The 18,388-nt window shown below is 48.6% G+C and overlaps 1 protein-coding gene across 1 annotated transcript in view; it reads right to left on the minus strand.

Moving 5' to 3' along the window:
- Cnbd2 (cyclic nucleotide binding domain containing 2) overlaps window positions 1–17,257 on the minus strand; it is a 35,287-nt gene extending 18,030 nt beyond the window's left edge. The window contains exons 1-6 of the mRNA XM_060381324.1: window positions 17,131–17,257; window positions 11,385–11,438; window positions 9,865–9,989; window positions 6,923–7,079; window positions 6,399–6,550; window positions 3,671–3,809 (exon numbers count right to left, since the gene is read on the minus strand). Coding sequence (XP_060237307.1) covers window positions 3,671–3,809; window positions 6,399–6,550; window positions 6,923–7,079; window positions 9,865–9,989; window positions 11,385–11,438; window positions 17,131–17,250 — 747 coding nt within the window. The 5' untranslated portion in view covers window positions 17,251–17,257. The remainder of the gene's footprint in view (window positions 1–3,670; window positions 3,810–6,398; window positions 6,551–6,922; window positions 7,080–9,864; window positions 9,990–11,384; window positions 11,439–17,130) is intronic.
- Between the last annotated feature and the right edge of the window lie 1,131 nt (window positions 17,258–18,388).

Here is an 18,388-nt window from a genome sequence, read left to right on the forward strand (position 1 = left end):
TATTCTCAGCACTGGAGAGGTAGAGTTCAAGGCCACCTTGGGTGACATATGGAAACCCTGACTCCAAAATAAAACAATGGCTGACGTATGAAAATGTACAATTAACACAAACTAGCTTTTAAAAAGGAATGTTTGTCAGCGACAGATCTCTAGCCTATTCTGTGCAAGGGCCTGAGTTCAATCCCCAGCACGGCAAAAATAGGGGGTGTTGAAACCGCCTGTACAGAATAAAATATCCACACTTACAAGAAATTCCACATGCCCTGCCCATTCTCAGCCACGCTTGTTGGAGCTGTCTGCACTCCTCACCAACCCATCTCTACAGACCAACCAGGATTTGACAAATGAAGCTGACAGTTTCCCTGGTTTACTAGACCTCGCACAGGCCACCGATTGTTTGACCACCCTCACACGAACCATGGTCAATTAACTGAGACCTCCTGCAGCTTTCTCACCTGCTGGTCCATGGCGTAGGTTCTCTGGAGAGGGGCACCTGCCACAGCTCCGATGTGGAGGTCAGAGAACCTCTTTCAGGAGCTGGGTCTCCCCTTCCATCGTGATGACCCCAGGGATTGAAGTCAGATCATCAGGCGCGGTGGCAAGCCTTTACTCCCTCAGCCATTTCTCAGGCCCCGAGGTCATTTTTATGTTTAATTCTTCCTTCTTATAACACCATAGCCCCAGGTTTCTGGAGGGAGCAGTCATTTTAGATTTAGGCAGAAAGATCTTGCCGAGCACAGGATTTCCTGGTTGAGCCTCCTCCTCTGGGTGTCCGAAACACCTAGTTCCTTTGTTTCCTCTTCCTCGCTCAGACATTCCAGCCTGTCAAGCTTAGGCCTCCTTTTCCCACTGCGTCTCCCGAACCATTGACTGCCTGGCTTACAGCAGGCACTTGACATAGTCCTTATCCAATCAATACTGATTAAGTGTCCTGTCCCACCCTCTTCTTAATCACTCCATGGGTGGGAGGAGCTACTGTTCACTTCCATTTGATGTCTGTGACGTCACAATGGAATGGAAATGTTTTCTGGAGTTCCTTTCCCAAATCTGTCTGTAGTTAACCTCATTGCTGCAGCTTGGAGGGGCGGATGGTGAATAACAGGTTTCTCTGTGTAGCCTTGGCTGTCCTGGATTTTGTAGACCAGGCCAGCCTCAAACTCGTGGTGATCTGCCTGCCTCGGCCTCCCAGAGCGCTGGGATCACAGGCCTGCGCCACTGCCCCCCGGCTGAATAGCGGTTCTTGTGTGTGTGTGTGTGTGTGTGTGTGTGTGTGTGTGGTGTGTGTGTGTGTGTAAGTGGCAATGGCAGGTCCCTTTACACTTCTAACTTGCAGTAACCTCTTTGAAGTTTCATTATATTCAGGTCATAGGTCATTAGAAAAGGCTTTTCTTTTCACCTTTCCCTGTCCAGATTTTCTTTTATAAAAACAATTTATTTTTTGGTGTTTGAGTGCATGTATGTTTGTGTCGGATTCCCTAGAACTAGAGTTACAAACCTTTGTGAGCTGCCATGTAGGTGCTGGGAATTGAACCCTGGGGCCCTCTGGAGGAGCAGTCAGTGCTCTTAACCACTGAGCCATCTCCCCAGCCCCCATCTGATTTTCTATTCCCCATTGAGATGAACTTTCACCCACGTCCTTTCCTGCTCCAAAGCCCCTGCAGGACAGGCTACAGTGAGCGTCCCTCTGAGCCAGGTGCTTGGGCCCCCACCCTGCAGAGAGACCATTCCCTTCGGTTTCCTCCTGGCTGAGGACAGACGCATTTGTTTCAAGCTGTGGGACTGTTCGAGGCTCGGACAGGAAGAGCCGACGTGCTACTGGCGGTTCCACAAAGCGGCTTAGACCAGCTCGGCTCTGCTTCTGACTGAAGGCTTCTGGACTTGCTTGCAGGAGCTGAATGAATCCGAAAGAGCTCCAGCTGTTATCCCATGTCTCCTACGTGAGTGTTCTAACTGTCTGTAGACGCCAGGTTAGCAGGTAAATGACAAAAGAAGTACTGGGTTAGCAATTCATAGGATGGCAGGTCCGTTCAAGCCAGTCCCGGCAAGCTTATGCACTCCTTGGATCTACGGGTTCAATGTTTGAGGCCGGTCTTCCCCTCACCTCCTTCGGGAGGTTCCTTTAAAGACACCAGCTTCGCAGCAACCCTCTCGAGTCCCTGGAAATCCCTTACCGATTGGCACTTGGCACTGACAACCTGGACAGCGCTCCAGATCCAGTGGAAGCTGCAGAGAAAGCGCGCCCTCCCAACCTGTGTGTTCGTTCACACCCCGGACCAGCAGAACCTCGGCCAGAATGCACCAGATAGCTTTGGGGACTCACAGCCTGAGGAGCTGGCAGGGCAACTCCAATCCCGGGTCTCCAGAACAGCTTTGGAGTCAGCTAGACCCAAATTGAACCATGCTTCCCGCCCCAGCCCTTGTGATCTTGGACAGCCATTCCGTAGTCCTGTGCCTCAGTTTACTCTTCTGTAAAATGAGAATGAGGGCCCTCCCAGCTTTTGGGAGGTTACTGTGAGGTCAAAGTGAGACCCAAACTGTGAAACATAAGCAAGTTACAGTTCCCCACAGTTCTAAGAGTATTTTTTGGTTGTGAGCCTGACCCTTAACGGCTGAGCCATCTCTCCAGCCCTAGCCTAAGAATATGAAATAGAAAGCTTCAGAAATACACAAGTTGTGAGTTTGGAATTGTGTGGCCTTCTGAGTACCTCCAGTCTATTTCCCACAGTCCTACTCTGCCTTGCCTGGGACAGGAACCATGATCGGTGTATTCATGCATGTGCTACCTGCCTGTGAGGCGGTCACCAACTCAACTGTCAGAGTGCCACAGTGCTCACTGGCCAGTAACTTCATGTACTTAACAGTGGCTCCAAGACACAAAAACTGATTTTTTTATGCAAATATGCCAAAGAAGGGTCAGAGAGTGCTTTCTTTCTTTTTTTTTTTAAGTATTTTCTTTTAAAAAATATTTATTTACTTATTTATGTTATATATATGGGTACTTTGTCTGCATGTACATCTGCATACCAGATGGTGGCATCAGACAGTTACCATGAGCTGCCATGTGGGTGCTGGGAATTGAACTCAGGACCTCAGGACCTTCGGAAGAGCAGTAAGTTCTCTTAACCACTGAGCCATATCTCCAGTCCCATAGTCCTTTTGTTATTGTTGTTGTTTTTGTTTATTGAGACAGGGTTTCTTGGTGTAGCCTTGGCTGTCCTGGACTTTGTAGATCAGGCTGGCCTGGAACTCACAGTGATCCTCCTGCCTCTGCCTCCCTAGAGCTGGGATCAAAGGCATGGGCCACCACACCCCTCTGGACGGTTTTCTTTAAATTTTGTCTTCCATCACCACGTGAAAGGTAAGGAACAGCTCCATGAATCTCTTCCTGTGCTTAACTTATAAATCTGAATGTAGCGATGTAGCCCGTAGAGTTAGGTCCTACATAGTGCCCGACCTTCGAAATGCACGCCCATCCCTACCTCCAAATAACAGGAGCACACTGCACATTCCGAAACTCACAGCAGCCCACTGAGGTGAGCCGTGCTTTGCGGCAGGCGTGAGGCCAGTGCGTGGCATGTCAGGAGAGGCTAAGAGATGCAGATTGTGGGATAGGCCTGGCCAGGGGTAGGTCTCTTCTTCCCAGTTTTGCTCCCCAATCAGACTCTCTCACCTGACAGATAAATGTGATAAACGACGAATCCACAAAGTCTTTTGACACCAACTGTCCATAGGAGAACCTCTCTAGCCTCCCCAAGGCCACCAGCTTCCAGAGTTTGTCATCAGACCAAGACTGGAACAGATCCAACTTCCTGGGGAAGAGGGAAGCAAGCCTATTAGAACTTGTCACCCAATATTTGAACTTTCCAGAAAGGGGCCTTGTTCTTTGACTCTTAAGAAAATGCCTGGGTGAGAAATTTTACCGTGTCACACTCTGTCACCTCACCCAGTCTGTGGCGTTCATCTTTACCCGGGGGGCCTCTCCCTGTGGCCACTCATACAATTCTGCACTGAGACAGACAGTACCTAGCTCTTCTCACTCCACTCCTCTATCCAAGGGCCTTCCAAACTCTGTGTCTGGTACATCTTACAACTCTGGCTCTGCAGGCTTGTCCCATCCCAAGAAACAGTTCCTTACTCCCTCAGGCAGTTTCTTACTTCAGCTTGCTGGCTACCTGCTTCCCAACCAAGGACTCCTGCCCTACCTTAGGTCTCCAAGCTTATACAAACCTCTAGCGGCCTCTGGCCTGTGGACAACACTTAGATCTGAGCCTGAGGAGAGGGAAGACGTCTGGAGTTGTTTCGGAGTTGTATAAAGGCCCCCTCCAAAGAGCATCTCTTCCCCTGACCTCATGTACCATGAGTCACGAACTACCTCTGGGTGGTGACTCCATGGCCTGCTAACAATGATGGCTTTTCCTCAGCTCTAACACGTTATGGGCTCAAAACTCTACGGATTCAGGCTGACTGAGATGGTTACCTCAAGCTCACTCAGGCATCAGACACGCTGAGTTCATTTCCCATGAGCAAGACATGGGAACAGGGTCCATGCTCTGACGTCAGAGGGGTGTCTAGAAAGAAGGATGAGGAGGAGCATCCCCAGAAGAGCACCTACTGTGTACCATACATCGGGCCCTGCCCTCTATCCTGACAGCCTGGGGAGAGGGCTCTAATCATGCCCATATTATGAAGCAAGAGACCAAAGCCGAGAGCTGAGGCGCTACACTGAGTTATCTTAGAACATGAGGCTGTGGATTTGGTGGGGGAAAGGGGTATGTCCCCGGCTCAGAAAAAAAAACTGATACAGTCCCAGCAACGGGCTGTGGCTGGTAAAGGTCCTCCAGAATCAGCTTGCTAAACTGTGCAAACCAGCTAAACCATAACACACCACTCTCTAGGCTGTAGCCATCAAATTCTCCTCCATGTTCCATATTGCATTTGATCATGTTGCTGGCTGGGATCCTCAGAATTTGCTTTCACTCTGGGACCTACATGAGTCTCCTGTTGTTTTTATTTTTATTTGCTTTGTTCAGATAAGCGCTACTGCTACGAGATTTAATCAGTCAGTGTAATTTTTCTTTTAGTAAGCCTAAGAGCTAGGGTTGGATGTCAGACCCATTTTCCCACAGTTTCCACTCCGCTCAGGGTCCCTGCCTTTTCTAGGCTTTATCCCCTTGGTGGTGACGCTACCTCCCAGGCCCAGCCACAGGGGTTAGATGCCTCCATCCCGCACAGCTTCATTTAGTCAGCATTTATTGGATGAGCATCACGTGTACTTGGCACAATGGTAACAGGAGGATGACAGTGGTGGAAAGGTCAGATCTGGTTCTTGTCAGCACGTGACTGTCAGATATGGCATGCAAACTACCAAAGGAATTACTACAAGCCAGGCTTGGTGGCGCACACCTGTGATCCCAGCACTCAGGGAGGCAGGGGCAGGTGGATCTCTGCAAGTTCAAGGCCAGCCTGGGCTACAAAGTGAGTCCAGGACAGTCAAGAAACCTTGTCTCGAAAACAAAAACAACAAAAAAGAATTACTACACAATGGAAAGTCAGTATGGTTAGGAGTTTTTAAATAATTTATTTAACTTTATTTTATGTGCATCAGTGTGAAGGTATCAGATCCCTTGGAATTGGTGGTATAGACAGTTGTGAGCTGCCATGTGGGTGCTGGGAATTGAACCCAGGTCCTTTGGAAGAGCAGACAGTGCTCCCAATCATTGAGCCATCTCTCCAGTCCCATGGTTAGGAATTTTAAGGAACCCAAGGCGCAAGAGAATAGTAGATAGGCCACCCTATCTATTTTGGGGTGATGACCAATGGGGTACATAAATGAAATAGAACATTGAGACCTTGGTTGAGTTTGGTTTGTTTTTTTCAAGGCAGGGTTTCTCTGTGTAACCTTGGCTGTCCTGGAGCTCACTCTGTAGACCAGGCTGGCCTTAAACTCTCAGAGATCTGCCTGCCTTTGCCTCCCAAGTGCTAGGATTAAAGGTGTGTATCACCAGGGCCTTGTTATAATTTAATTAGACATGGTATGTCATCATCCTGAGGCTTGGTACACTCATTTACACACTAAGGAAACAAAAATCAAATCCAGCCTCACAGGACTGAGTAGGAGTCTAGACGTGACATGAATGCGAAGCGCTTAGCACCCTGCCTGGCCCAACAAGTGCTCATTCTATGTCAGCTGCTCTCATTTAATTTTACTATTCCACAAGAAAGGGATATTGGAGCTGATATGAAGGCAATGTTTCCTATTCCGCTAGATAGAGAAGTTGGCTAGGGATGGGTATGTATGTCAGAGCTCCCAAGGCCAACAGCAAACGCTAGTACGTTTCCAGTCAAGGGTAAAAGCCAAGCAGGGGAAGAGGAAAGGATATTGAACGAGGTGGAGTTACCTAAAAAAGTTGTACCGATAATGATTTTCCTTCTGAATTTCATCATCCAGTTTATTTGCAAGGAAATCCTCCCGGTCTACAACCAGGAACTCTGTTTCCTCCATGCAGACCACGGTGGCCCTCCTTACTGTTGTACTCAAAAGGCCCATTTCCTGGTGGGGAAATTCGGGACAAGGGCAAAGGTGAGGCCACACGCAGTCCTGCACCCATCTTCCCCGCCTCTGGCCCTCTAGAAATCCGCCCCCCACCCCTCCCTAATCCCATTTCTCCCCGCACACGCTTTATCGAGGACACTGGTGGAGTCTAGGGCATCCCTGCGTCTATGGGGGTGAAACGGTGAATGCACTCCCTAAGTGTCGGGTGGAGAGGTCATTGTGGTCCAACTCACTTGACCGCTAAGGGCCCCGGGGCCCACAGGGGCCAGTGACAAGGCAGGCAGGGCCTGGGTAAGAGGTTGGAGCAGGAGTCCTGCCACCCCCTCCCCACCCCCACCCCAAGCCCAAGGAGTGAGCGTCCCCACTTACCCCGAAACAGCCACCCTTGTGCAGCAGCGTCGGATGAGGGTCCAGGAAGGCACTGCTCCCATCTTCATCCTCAGTCACGGCGACCGTGCCCAGATAGATGAAGTAAAAGCTGTTGCCCCTCTGCCCCTTCTTCACGATCACGCGCCTCCGGCCAAACCTGGGAGAGGTCACGGAGGGCGACCTCTAATTAAGAAGGGCTCCGGACTCAGCTGCCTGCCTGCTCTGGGACAGGAAGGCACAGCCTTGGAGACTTCAGAACGGCCCATCCCGTTCTCAACTCACACCCGGCCAGCATCCTGCCTCAGTTAGGCGGAGGCTCCCTGGAAGCAGCCGCTGCTTCGGTCTGGCTCGCTGGTGTTTGAGCACCCGTGAGTGCTCGGCGGGCAGCAGGCCAAGACAATGTAGAGAAACTGACCAAGGATAAGCACCGGCTTTAGAGTCACATTACCGAGTCCCGGTCCTGCACGTGGCTGTGTGAGTCTGAGCAGGCTGAAGCTCCATTTCTGTCTGTGAACTACACGGGACACACCTAGGCATCCTCTCTAGTAGATCTGTACTCCGCTTAGGGCTCAGACATTCAATCCTAGCGCTAATAGGATTCATTAATAGTTCTTTGTTGTTTTTTTTTTTTGTTTGTTTTCGAGACAGTTTCTCTGGGTCGCCTTGGCTGTCCTAGACTCACTTCGTTTGGCTTGTTTGTTTTCTGGTGTGAAGGATTTTTATTGGAGAAAAAGGGAGGCCCTGAAGAGGTAGAGACAGTGAGTGAGCCATGAGGGAAGGGGGGGGGGGTAGAGAAAGGGGTGCCTAGGACACAGAGAGAGAGAGAGAAGCTGACACAGAGAGCCTAGACTCACTTCGTAGACCAGGATGGTCTCGAACTCACAGAGCTACACCTGCCTCTTGCTTTTTTCCAAGTGCTGGGATTACAGGTGTGCGCTACCAACTTCATTAACAGTTTTTTTTTTGTTTGTTTTTTTAGATTTATTTATTATTCATACAGTACTCGGCCTGCATGTGTGCCTCCACAGCAGAAGAGGGCACCAGATCTCATTATAGATGGTTATGAACCACCATGTGGTTGCTGGGAATTGAACTTAGAACGTTTGGAAGTGCAGACAATGCTCTTAACCACTGAGCTATCTGTCCATCCCTCATTAACAGTTCTTAAACCCAGACCTCACTGATGATTTTAGGCAAAGTTAATCCAATGAAAGGAATTGAAGGAAGGAAGGAAGAAAAAAAAAAGAAGAAGAAAAATGCTAAGGCTGACCCACAGGATAATCCGTCCCACTGCAGTCAGACTGGAGGTAGCCATTAGGAGCTATGGCAACCATTGTAGCACTATGGGAAGGGAGGCTGGGCCTATGGGTACAGGCCTGCAGATCAGCTGAAAAGCTAAGGCAAGACCTCTAGTTCAGGACTAGCCTGGGCTACAGAATGAGTTTGAGGCCATCCAGGAAAACTTAGTAAAACCCTGCCTCAAAACAAAACAAAACAAAACAAAATATGGGGGGGGGGGAAGCCTGGGAGTGTTCTTCAGAGACTGAGTGCATGTATGTAAGGCCTATATTCAGTTCCCAGATGGGGTCCTGCGGCCACTGTCCTGTTAAATCAGCAAAGCTTCAAGGCCTTCCCTGGGGCTGCGTTTTCTCTATAGCTGAAAACTTCAGTCTAAAATGCTAATTCCTAGTGCCAGGAATGGATGGCAATTAGTAGGGGCCTTTAGTGACCATCTCTTTGCTTAATCTTCCCCCAGATCGCTCTGTCTTGATACGATCAACATTATCATTATTTCACTAATGAAAACTCCAAGGCTCAGAAGGTTAACTGACTTGCTGAGAGTCACACTAGGACAGATGTGGCATTATCTGCTTGCTCCATAGTTTTCTTTTTCCTCCCTGACACCACTCTGTCAGCTTGCCTTTCTTTTCTTTCTCTTTCTTCTTTCTTTCATTTTTCCTTCCTTCCTTCCTTTCCTCTGTCTCCCTGTCTCTCTCATTCTTGTTCTTCCGTTATGGAATCTTTACAGAAAAAACTGCTCATCACCTGGACTTGAACAAAGCAAATAGTTCTCTACCTGAAATGCCCTGGTCTCCATGTCCATTGTCAAATCCACTACTCTTTAAGTTAATTTTATGACCACCTCATTGCTGTGTGTTTGTGTGGAGGCCAGAGGAAGAGGACAGCTTGTGGGATTGCCTCTCCTTCAGCACATAGGTTCAGGGGATTGAACTTCGGGAGTCAGGCTTGGAGGCTAGCATTTCACTCATCAAACCATCTGATACTATCTTCTCTAGGAAACTCATGGCCACGCCATCTTGCCCAGGGAACATCCTGCCCTTGTCAAAAAGGACCATGTGTCAGTCAAAAGGAGTCTAGATCTATAGATAGCGGTGCATGTGGCCCCGAGGAAGGTCACCAAAGCACAAATCTACAGCGATTTTACACCCTGGATTCTCAAATTGGGTCTAACCTCAATCTGCTAGGATGCCACTGAGGTGGCTTTTCAAGCTGTATTTCCATATGACCTCCATGACATCTCCAGTACAAGATAGTTCCGTGATAGTGTATGTTAAGAGCTCTTTAACAGAGCGGTAAAGACTAATGTTTTAAATATATAAGATAAAACCTAAATACCCCAACTACAGCACTAGTAGCCACAGAAAATGGACTGAGACACAGTGGCTAGGATGAATGTTTTCCCTCGCCGACCCTGGCTTCTGCACCTGAAAAGTATGTGAGTTGGGCTAGGTGGGTTCGGAAGCCTCTCAGATCCTTTCAGATTTCATGACTGTAGTGCAAGGACTCTCAGTAAGTGACTAAGCTGTGGTGCTGCCCCTACCAGGGAGCACTCCGGTGATCCGCCACATCTTTCCCCTTGGAGGTTCTTCCTGCCTAGTCCCACCCTGGGCTGGGAGTCGGGCACTGGGCCTCTCACTGACCTTTCAAAGCGCATGACCTTGGCCAGGAGCAGCTGCAGGGACTGTGCGTAGTTGCGGTAGCAATCTAGAACCTGAAGAACGTTGCAGAGGGCTTGGATCTCCTGTTCTGTCCTCCAGGATGGCTTCTTCCGCGTGATATGAATGACCCTCGGAGGGAAGTGACCCTGGGGAGACACGGCCAGAGGATTCTCGCTGGCAGCTCTCCACAGTCTTGCCTGTGTGTAGCCTGTTCTACACACAGGCTACCATGGACGGAAGGTTGTGTGCCAACCGTCAGAGCGAGCATCTTGCACACCTGTCTCACCACAGCTTCACCACAGTTTCGCCCGCCCAAGAATCATTCCCACTGGTAGATGAAGAAACTCAGGAAACGGATAGCTCTGCCACCTGCCAAGGCAGGGTATGGGGCTGTCCTTCCCTCACTGGGGAGAGCTGTCCTTGTCAAAGCTAACGTGCTCTTCTGTTTAGAGATCACTGAGGCCCAACTCAATGGACTGCAACTCTCCACAGGCCCAGCCAACCAGTGAGGGTATTCCTTCCGAATATCTCAACTGATATGCACAGAAGGGCCCTCGGTTCTGGAATTCTGTGGTGCTTAGACAGGTCCCTGGCTTCTCCAGGGGATGGAGGGGAATCAGGGTAAATTTTTGGAGCCCTTCCATGCCTAGCGTTGGGCATCCGCTGATGTGAAAAAAACTGGAAGAAACACGGAATTCAGAAGACTTCCTTCACAATGCTTCACCAATGAGGGCACATGAGAAATCAGACTGTGTCTTGGAGAGCCAAGTAAGAGGACCCACACCTCCAAAGGAGCGGGGGTGGAGCATGGAACAGGCACAGGGAGCTCTAGTACAGTTATGAAGTTCTGTTCTCCTTCTTTCCTCAGAGAAGAGCCCGAACGGCCACTAGAGACAGGGTCACGTCAGGTCTGAACCAGTGAGAATGTGACTGATTCCTATAAATAGGTTCCTTTAACTTTAACACTGGATATTAAATTTTTATTTAATATCCAGCACTTGGAGGTTAGATAAGAGGAAGGTAATTAATTATGCTTGAGTTGAGAGACCTCATCACATAGCCCAAAGCCCTTCCCTTGTCAGAGTGGGACTACCACTTAAAGAACATCCAACACAAGGAGACAGGAATGCCTGCATCCCTCAGAGAGCTCAGGGCCAAACCAGAATTCACAAACAGGCCACGGGCTTCCCCACCACCTGGCTGTGTTCTCTGGCTGGGCCTCTCATGTCCTCTGTTTTGCTTTCTGCTGTTTTCCCAGAATTCCAAGCCCAGAAACTCTCCCAGATCAGCTCTTCTCAGTTAAACAGCGGTAACAATTGGTATGCTAGGGCCAGGGCACAGGATCACTGCAATCAGAACAGAGTGGCTACTTCAAAGTGTCACTAGTGCTGGCAGAACCTGACCTAAAACCAGCTATGTCTAGTACTTCTTCCAGGCTGAAGCAGACAGAAGGGCAGACCCACCCCAACCCCCACACACGGAAAAGTCAGTGCTCCACACACCTCCTCTGCAGTGAATTCCAGGGTATTAAATGTGATGCGAACTTGCTTCTTCTTCTGCAAAAAAGGAGGCAGAGAAAAGAGAGTCAGTAAAACTGCCCCTGGAGGCCTGCATCAGAAGCCCTTCTATCTACCTGAGCCACTATTGCAGACAGGAAGCCATGGGGAACCTCCATCCAGATGGCATCTTGGTGATCTGCTCACCCCGCCTCTGTCTTACATCGGAATCGACGTATTATGAAGGTGGAGGTACATGGTAGAGAGAAAGAAATGGCAGTAGGGAGAGAGAGGAATAAGGGAGAAAAGGAAGAGGGGGAAAAGTGAAAATACTGGATGGCACAGAAGTGGAGTGGGGCGGGTCAGGTGAAGTCAAGCTTTGTTAACTTTCTGAAGTGAGTCAAACATGGGACATCTTCGTCCTGGCACTCCATTTAGTCAATATGGCAAAATTGGTTTTATCAAGCCCCACACTGGATGAGTTTGCCTAAGGGCCAGCTGGCACAGCCACATCCACTGAAAACTCCAGAGTCATGCAGCCAGCACAGCTGTTTGGTAACGTTCCAGCAAAGCTGAGCTGAGTGTTGCAATCACTGTTACTCTGCCTCTCGCTTTTGTGTTTTGGTCTCTGCATGTTGCATTTTTGAGGACTTTCTGCATTATGGTTCATTTTATGTCTTTTTCTGAGAAAATTATATGGTGAGTCTTGTTTTTTAGGAAAGTTCTAAACATAACTTTATTTTTTTTTATTTATGTATTTATTTATTGTTTATACAGTGTTCTGCCATACACACCAGAAAAGGGCACCAGATCGCACTATAGATGGTTGTGAGCCACTATGTGGTTGCTGGGAATTGAACTCAGGACCTTTGCAAGAACAGCCAGTGCTCTTAACCTCTGAGCCATCTCTCCAGCCCTAAATATAACTTTATCCGGCCCTATTTGGAAGTCTTCCTTATGCCTGGAGATCATTAAACATAGATAAGCATTAATAAGCTGGAAATTCCTAAATGAGGCCATTATTCCAGGAAGCTTCTTGGAATATCTACCCCTGAGCAAACTCAAACAATATAATTGGGGCAAGGAGAACAGAGACAATTGACAAACTCTGGCCAGCAGAATAGGTTACAGATTCAAGGCCTCCTTTTAAAATACACTCAGAGCTCTCTGAATATGTAGCTTAAAGACAGGGGGTCATACAGGGTATATCCTGCAGAAATAACATTCAGTAAATAAGACAGATTCACTAAAATAAACTTCTTCTACTTTATAGCATAGATGATAAAACAATATAGTAAAATGAGCTAGGTACTAATACTTGCTATTCATAAAAAGACCAGTTAAGATATTTTCTGAAATGCTTTAAAACTGCAAATACTCTCAGCCTAAAAGCAGGCTGTCATATAATAAATGTGTTTGCTTTGGAGGAGACATTCTTTAGATTATTTAAACTGGAGTTATAGGGCTGATAATAAATAAAAAAAATCAGTTGTTTTTATATTTTCTAATTGTGACTGAACTTGTAACCCTGGACATGTAATGAAAAATCAAACACAATCTGTACTTCTTGGATAATCATTCGTCTATCTGTTCTGTGAAACCTTTGTAAATAAAAAAGCACCTGATCACCAGTCAGTCAGAGCTGTAAGACTCCCCTGACCACTGTCTGGTGCATTCCTCCCTTTCCTCACCTCAGACCCCTTATCTCCTCAGCAGGCTTCCCTGTCAGCAAGTGCTAGGGAGGCCCTCCCCTCCCTATCCCCGCAGCAGCCACATAAAAAGTGGCCAAGCTAGAGCGTACCAGGAAGAAGACAAGAGACCTCAGAAGTGAACTAACCCAACCCCGTCTCCTGCAAGATTAAGGTAGGACACAAAGGGAAGAGAACGAGTAGGAAGAGGCAATGTAGAAGAAAACCAATCAAGGAGCCCATTCTCCAGAGAAGGCCTCAGATGTTTCCCCGGAGCACGTTTGATCCCTTGCCTGTTGTGAAATGCTGTCCTCCAAGCATGGCAGCCATTTCCACCTCCACGAGAGCAGCTGTGACTACTCACCAGAGACCCTCAAGATGGGGCCTGTGGGGGTCCCTCGCGGAGAGAGAGATGGCGAGGAGGAGTTTAGACATCACCTGAGAGTTCAGCTCCCCGCCTGCTGCCAGCTGGAAGTGCTCTGCTCCACCTCCAGGTGATGTCCAGGGTATGGGAGCAGAGAGACTGTGAAGGGTGACCAGGGCAGAATTCCACCTATCCAGCTGTGACGGAGCTGTCATCCGTGCTGGGGTAGGGCTTTCAGTGACGTGATTGTTGAGAGGTGTATATGCCCATGCTTCTATAGAACTCCTCAGCCGTGCTTCTATAAGAAAGCCCAATAGGGCTGAAGAGATGGCTCAATGGTTTGGAGCACCGACTGCTCTGCTAGATAGACCCGGGTTCGGTTCCCAGCATCCACGTGACAGCTCACAACTGTAACTCCAAAATCTGACACTCTCACAGACATATATGCAGTGAATCAACAAACTTAAAAAAAATGCCCAATAAACTCAGTGGTTCACCCACCCACCACTGAGTAGAACTGTTCTGCTGTTGCTACTCTGGAGTAGATACTTGTCTTCATCTCCCCAGGAGAAGTTGTCACAACATTGCCTTCACCCCATCGCCTCATTTTTCAATTCAAGAGGAGCTCACAAGGGAAGAGAGGTGCTCAGAAATACAGACTCATACCCTCCACAGAAGACTAGTCTCTGGCTCTCTCCACCAGCCCTGAGTTCCAGCCCGGGTCTCCGGTCGACAGCCACGTGGCCCTGTATAGTCACTGTGGCAAAGCCTCTTCTCTGCTGGAGGCCACGCTAACTGGGCATGGTGGTACAGTTTGACTTCACAGACTCCTGATGTCACCCCTCACTCGAACCCATGGGTCAGCCCCACTCTTTCCTGCCGCCACCCTGAGAAGCAGGACATCCTTCTGGAAAGCAAAGCCAAGTCCCACGGTTATGGTTGTGTTCTAATCTCAGGGCCCAGCTGAAGACCCGTCGGCTTTGACCGGCACTGCCAGAGAATAAGTTCATTAGAATGTCTCTAGGAAAGGTGTGTCCTGCCTCTGCAGCCAGCACACTGCTTCCACCTCTTGCTAAAGCTTAACTTACTAATTAGACTGCTGTCTTAAAAAAAAAAAAAAAAAAGCAACCACTTTGGAAATCAATCTGGCACTTTCTCAGACAATTAAGAATAGCGCTTCCTCAAGATCCAGCTATACCACTCCTAGGCATTTACCCAAAATATGCTCAAGAATACAACAAGGGCATTTGCTCAACCATGTTTGTAGCAGCTTTATTGTAATAACCAGAATCTGGAAACAATCCAGATGTCCCTCAGCTGTGGAATGGATACAGAAGTTGTGGTACTTTTACACAATGGAATACTACCCAGCAATTAAAAACAAGGAAATAATGAAATTTGTAGGCAAATGGTGGAAACTAAAAAAGATCATCCTGAGTGAGGTATCCCAGAATCAGAAAGACACACACGTTATATACTCATATACTCATATAATACATACACATGGTATATATTAGACATATAAGATAAACATACTAAAATCTGTACACCTAAAGAAGCTAAGCAAGAAGGAGGACCCTGGATAAGATGATCAATCCTCACTCAGAAAGGCAAACACAGGACTGACATCGGAAGAGGGAGAAAACGGAACAGGACAGGAGCCTAGCACAGAGGGCCTCTGAAAGACTACCCAGCAGGGTATCAAAGCGGATGCTGAGACTCATAGCCAAACTTTGGGCAGAGTGCAGCGAATCTTATGAAAGACACAGGAGATAGAAAGACCTAGAGGGACAGGAGCTCCACAAGGAGAGCAACAGAACCAAAAAATCTGGGCCCAGGGATCTTTTCTGAGACTGATACTCCAAACAAAGACCATGCACAGAGATAACCTAGAACCCCTGCACAGATGTAGCCCATAGCAGCTCAGTCTCCAAGTGGGTTCCCTAGTAAGGGGAACAGGGACTGTCTCTGACATGAACTCAGTGGCTGGCTCTTTGATCACCTCCTCCTGAGGGGAGCAGCCTTAAAAGGCCACAGAGGAAGACAATGCAGTCAGTTCTGATGAGACCTGATAAGCTAGGGTCAGGTGGAAGGGGAGGAGGACCTCTCCTATCAGTGAACTTGGGGAGGGTCATGGGAGAAGATGAGGGAGGAAGGGTGGGATTGAGAGGGGATGATGGAGGGGGCTACAGCTGTGATTACAAAGTGAATAAACTGTAATTCATAAAAAAATACAATTTTAAAAAAGGGCAGAGAAGTCTACTGTCTTATCCCCCACTGTCCCTCTCTTCAGCCTCCATCCTTCAGAAACCATTCTAGGAATTCTCTTTTTTTATTGAGGGGGGAGGAGGTTTGAGACAGGCTTTCTCTGTGCGGCCTTGGCTGTCCTGGACTTGCTTTGTAGACCAGGACGGCCTCAAACTCACAGAGATCCACCTGCCTCTGCCTCACTGAGTGGCTGATTACAGGCGTGTGCCACCGAGCCTGGCTGGGAAATCTCCCGGAATAAGGTGTTAGATGCAGAAGGCAGAGGGTTGGGTCTAATCACTCATATACCAAGATGACAATGAGCAGGGCTGGTCTACACACCGAGGTGGGAAAATACTGAGCCTGGGGTTGGGTGGAGATACCGTGAACACCAGTAAAGATATCTTTGGGGAAATGGAAAAAAGGAACAGAACCACGAAGGCAGTAGTTGGAATGAGGATGCCCTCAGAGGCCTGTATATGTGAATACTTGGTCCCCAGTTGGTGGAACTGTTTGGGAAGGGCTGGAAGGTGTGGCCTTGTTGCAGGAGGTGTGTCACTGGGGTCTTAGAGAGACTCCTGTGATTTCCAGGGCTAGGTCTCTGCATTCTACTTAAGGATCAGCTACTGCTCCAGCACTATGCCTGTCTGCTTGCTGCAATGCTCCCTGCCAGGATGGCCATGCAGTCTAACCTAAGCCTCAGATAAATTCTTCTGCAAGTTGCCTGGTATCCCACAGCAATACAAACACAAGACTGGCCAACCAACTGCTCTCTCCAAGACAAAAAGAGCTTGTGATTTACTGTTGAGATAAGATATTTTAAGCTGGAATCTTCTTCATCTTGAAAACGGAATCATCAGAGCAAACAGGGCCCTGGAAATGTCCTCTTCTTTTTAGTGAAGATAGGAAAGAAAACAGTATACACAAGCTTAAAACAGAAAAAAAAAAACTGGTTCTGTTGTGGCCGCCTGATTCCTTCAGGCTCTTGGGATTACAGTTGGAAGGTGTAGAATGCCGCCCTCACCCCTGGTGTTTCCCCCACATGGACATGTGTGAGCAGAGCATGACTGACCTCGGCTTCCCTGAGGAGGAGGAGCAGCAAACTCCGGAAGGCGAGTGTGGGCAAGAGCTCCGCTATCCTCCCCTACTCTCTGTTCTGCCCTAAGGGCAAACCACCTGAGGCCTGCCACCGTCCCGCACCACAGGCCAGCCTTAGCCAGCACTGCCAGGAAAGACCAGGAAAGGTTGTCCAGTTCAGGGTTTCGTCTTGGACAGCCTTTTGCCTGATGGTGTCACCTCCTACCCAGGGAAAGGCTGGGAAGAACAGAGGCGAGGGTTGGATGCCGCACATCCGCTTTCCCTTGTCTTCGCCCACGGTCGGCTTTGAGCGAGGGCTGGGAGACGCGCTGCACCCATTAGATCCCAGCAGGCCTGTCAAAGCTGGGCTACTCACATCCCAAAACGAGAAGGTAGGACGCTTCCTGTGAACCGGCTCGATGATCTGATACTCTCGGAATCCCCGGAGGCCTTGGCGGAACATCTTACACACTCGAATCATCAGGATGATGTTCATGGTGAGACGGTACAGCCCCTGTGGACACAGAGGGAGCCAGGTCAATGGAAGTCATCTGCTCTCAAGCTGGGCAGCCCTAAACAGGGTAGGACGGATCGAGATGAAACATACTGAAGTTTTGCTTTGGGAGGAGGGTTGGTGCGCAGAAGGTTGGGGTGCTGGATTTTGGGGTGCTAGAGATTGAGTCTAGGGCCTTGAGCATGCTAGACATGAACTCTACCATTGAAGTTTGGAAACCAGTTGATATTTTGTTGGTAGCTTTAAACTGGCCTGGGTTGGATGTAGGCGACACTCAGGGCATTCTCCCACCAGGAGCCAAGTGCCAAAACCTTTTCCAGTAAACTATTTGTTCTTACTTTTATGGAAAAAAATACAGAACACAAGTAACTCTGGGGGGGGGGGGGTGTGCGTGGGTGTGTGTTGGGGCAGAGGTGAATCAGACAGATCTGAGGGGATAGAGTAAAAAAGATCCAACACTGCTAGATTCGAACTTGGAGGAAAAAGTCACAAGAGAAGAAATGGCTCTAGAAGCAGAGGCGGACAAGATGGGATTCTCCAGCGCCTGGCAAAGGAAAGCAGGGCTGCTAACACGGATTCTTACTTTGTTATTGAGTTATGAATGTGGTGCTTATTTGCCTGTTTATTTACTGATTAAATTCACAGCCTCGCCTACGCTAGGTAAGGACTCTATCACTGAGCTGTATCCCCAATTCCAACACCATGATTTTAGCCCAGGAAAACCTAGAAGTTGTATTAGAAGGCTAACACGCCTGTATTATTTTAAGCCATTAGATTGTAGTGATTTGGTGCCATCAAGACGGCTGGCCCAGTGAGGAAAGGCACTTGATGGCAAACCCAGAGGACGTGAATTTGACACCTGGGACCTGCAGGTGTGTCACACCAATACCAGAAAGCTGGTATCTAACTCCAGATGAGCCACCTGTCGTGTTCTGGGGCTGTGGAACTGGACTGAGGACAAACAGGCCACCCATGCCAAACTGAATTTGGGAGTCAGGACACACACTTTCTAACCAGCCAAGCAAACATGCAGGACCGAGGGGAACATCCCAGAACATAGAACAGTCTAAACGTCCTATCACGTCTTCAAAAAGCCAATCTCCTGAGGAAAACAAGGAAC

This window comes from Meriones unguiculatus, chromosome 4 (assembly GCF_030254825.1).
Source record: "Meriones unguiculatus strain TT.TT164.6M chromosome 4, Bangor_MerUng_6.1, whole genome shotgun sequence".
NCBI classification, from domain to species: domain Eukaryota; kingdom Metazoa; phylum Chordata; class Mammalia; order Rodentia; family Muridae; genus Meriones; species Meriones unguiculatus.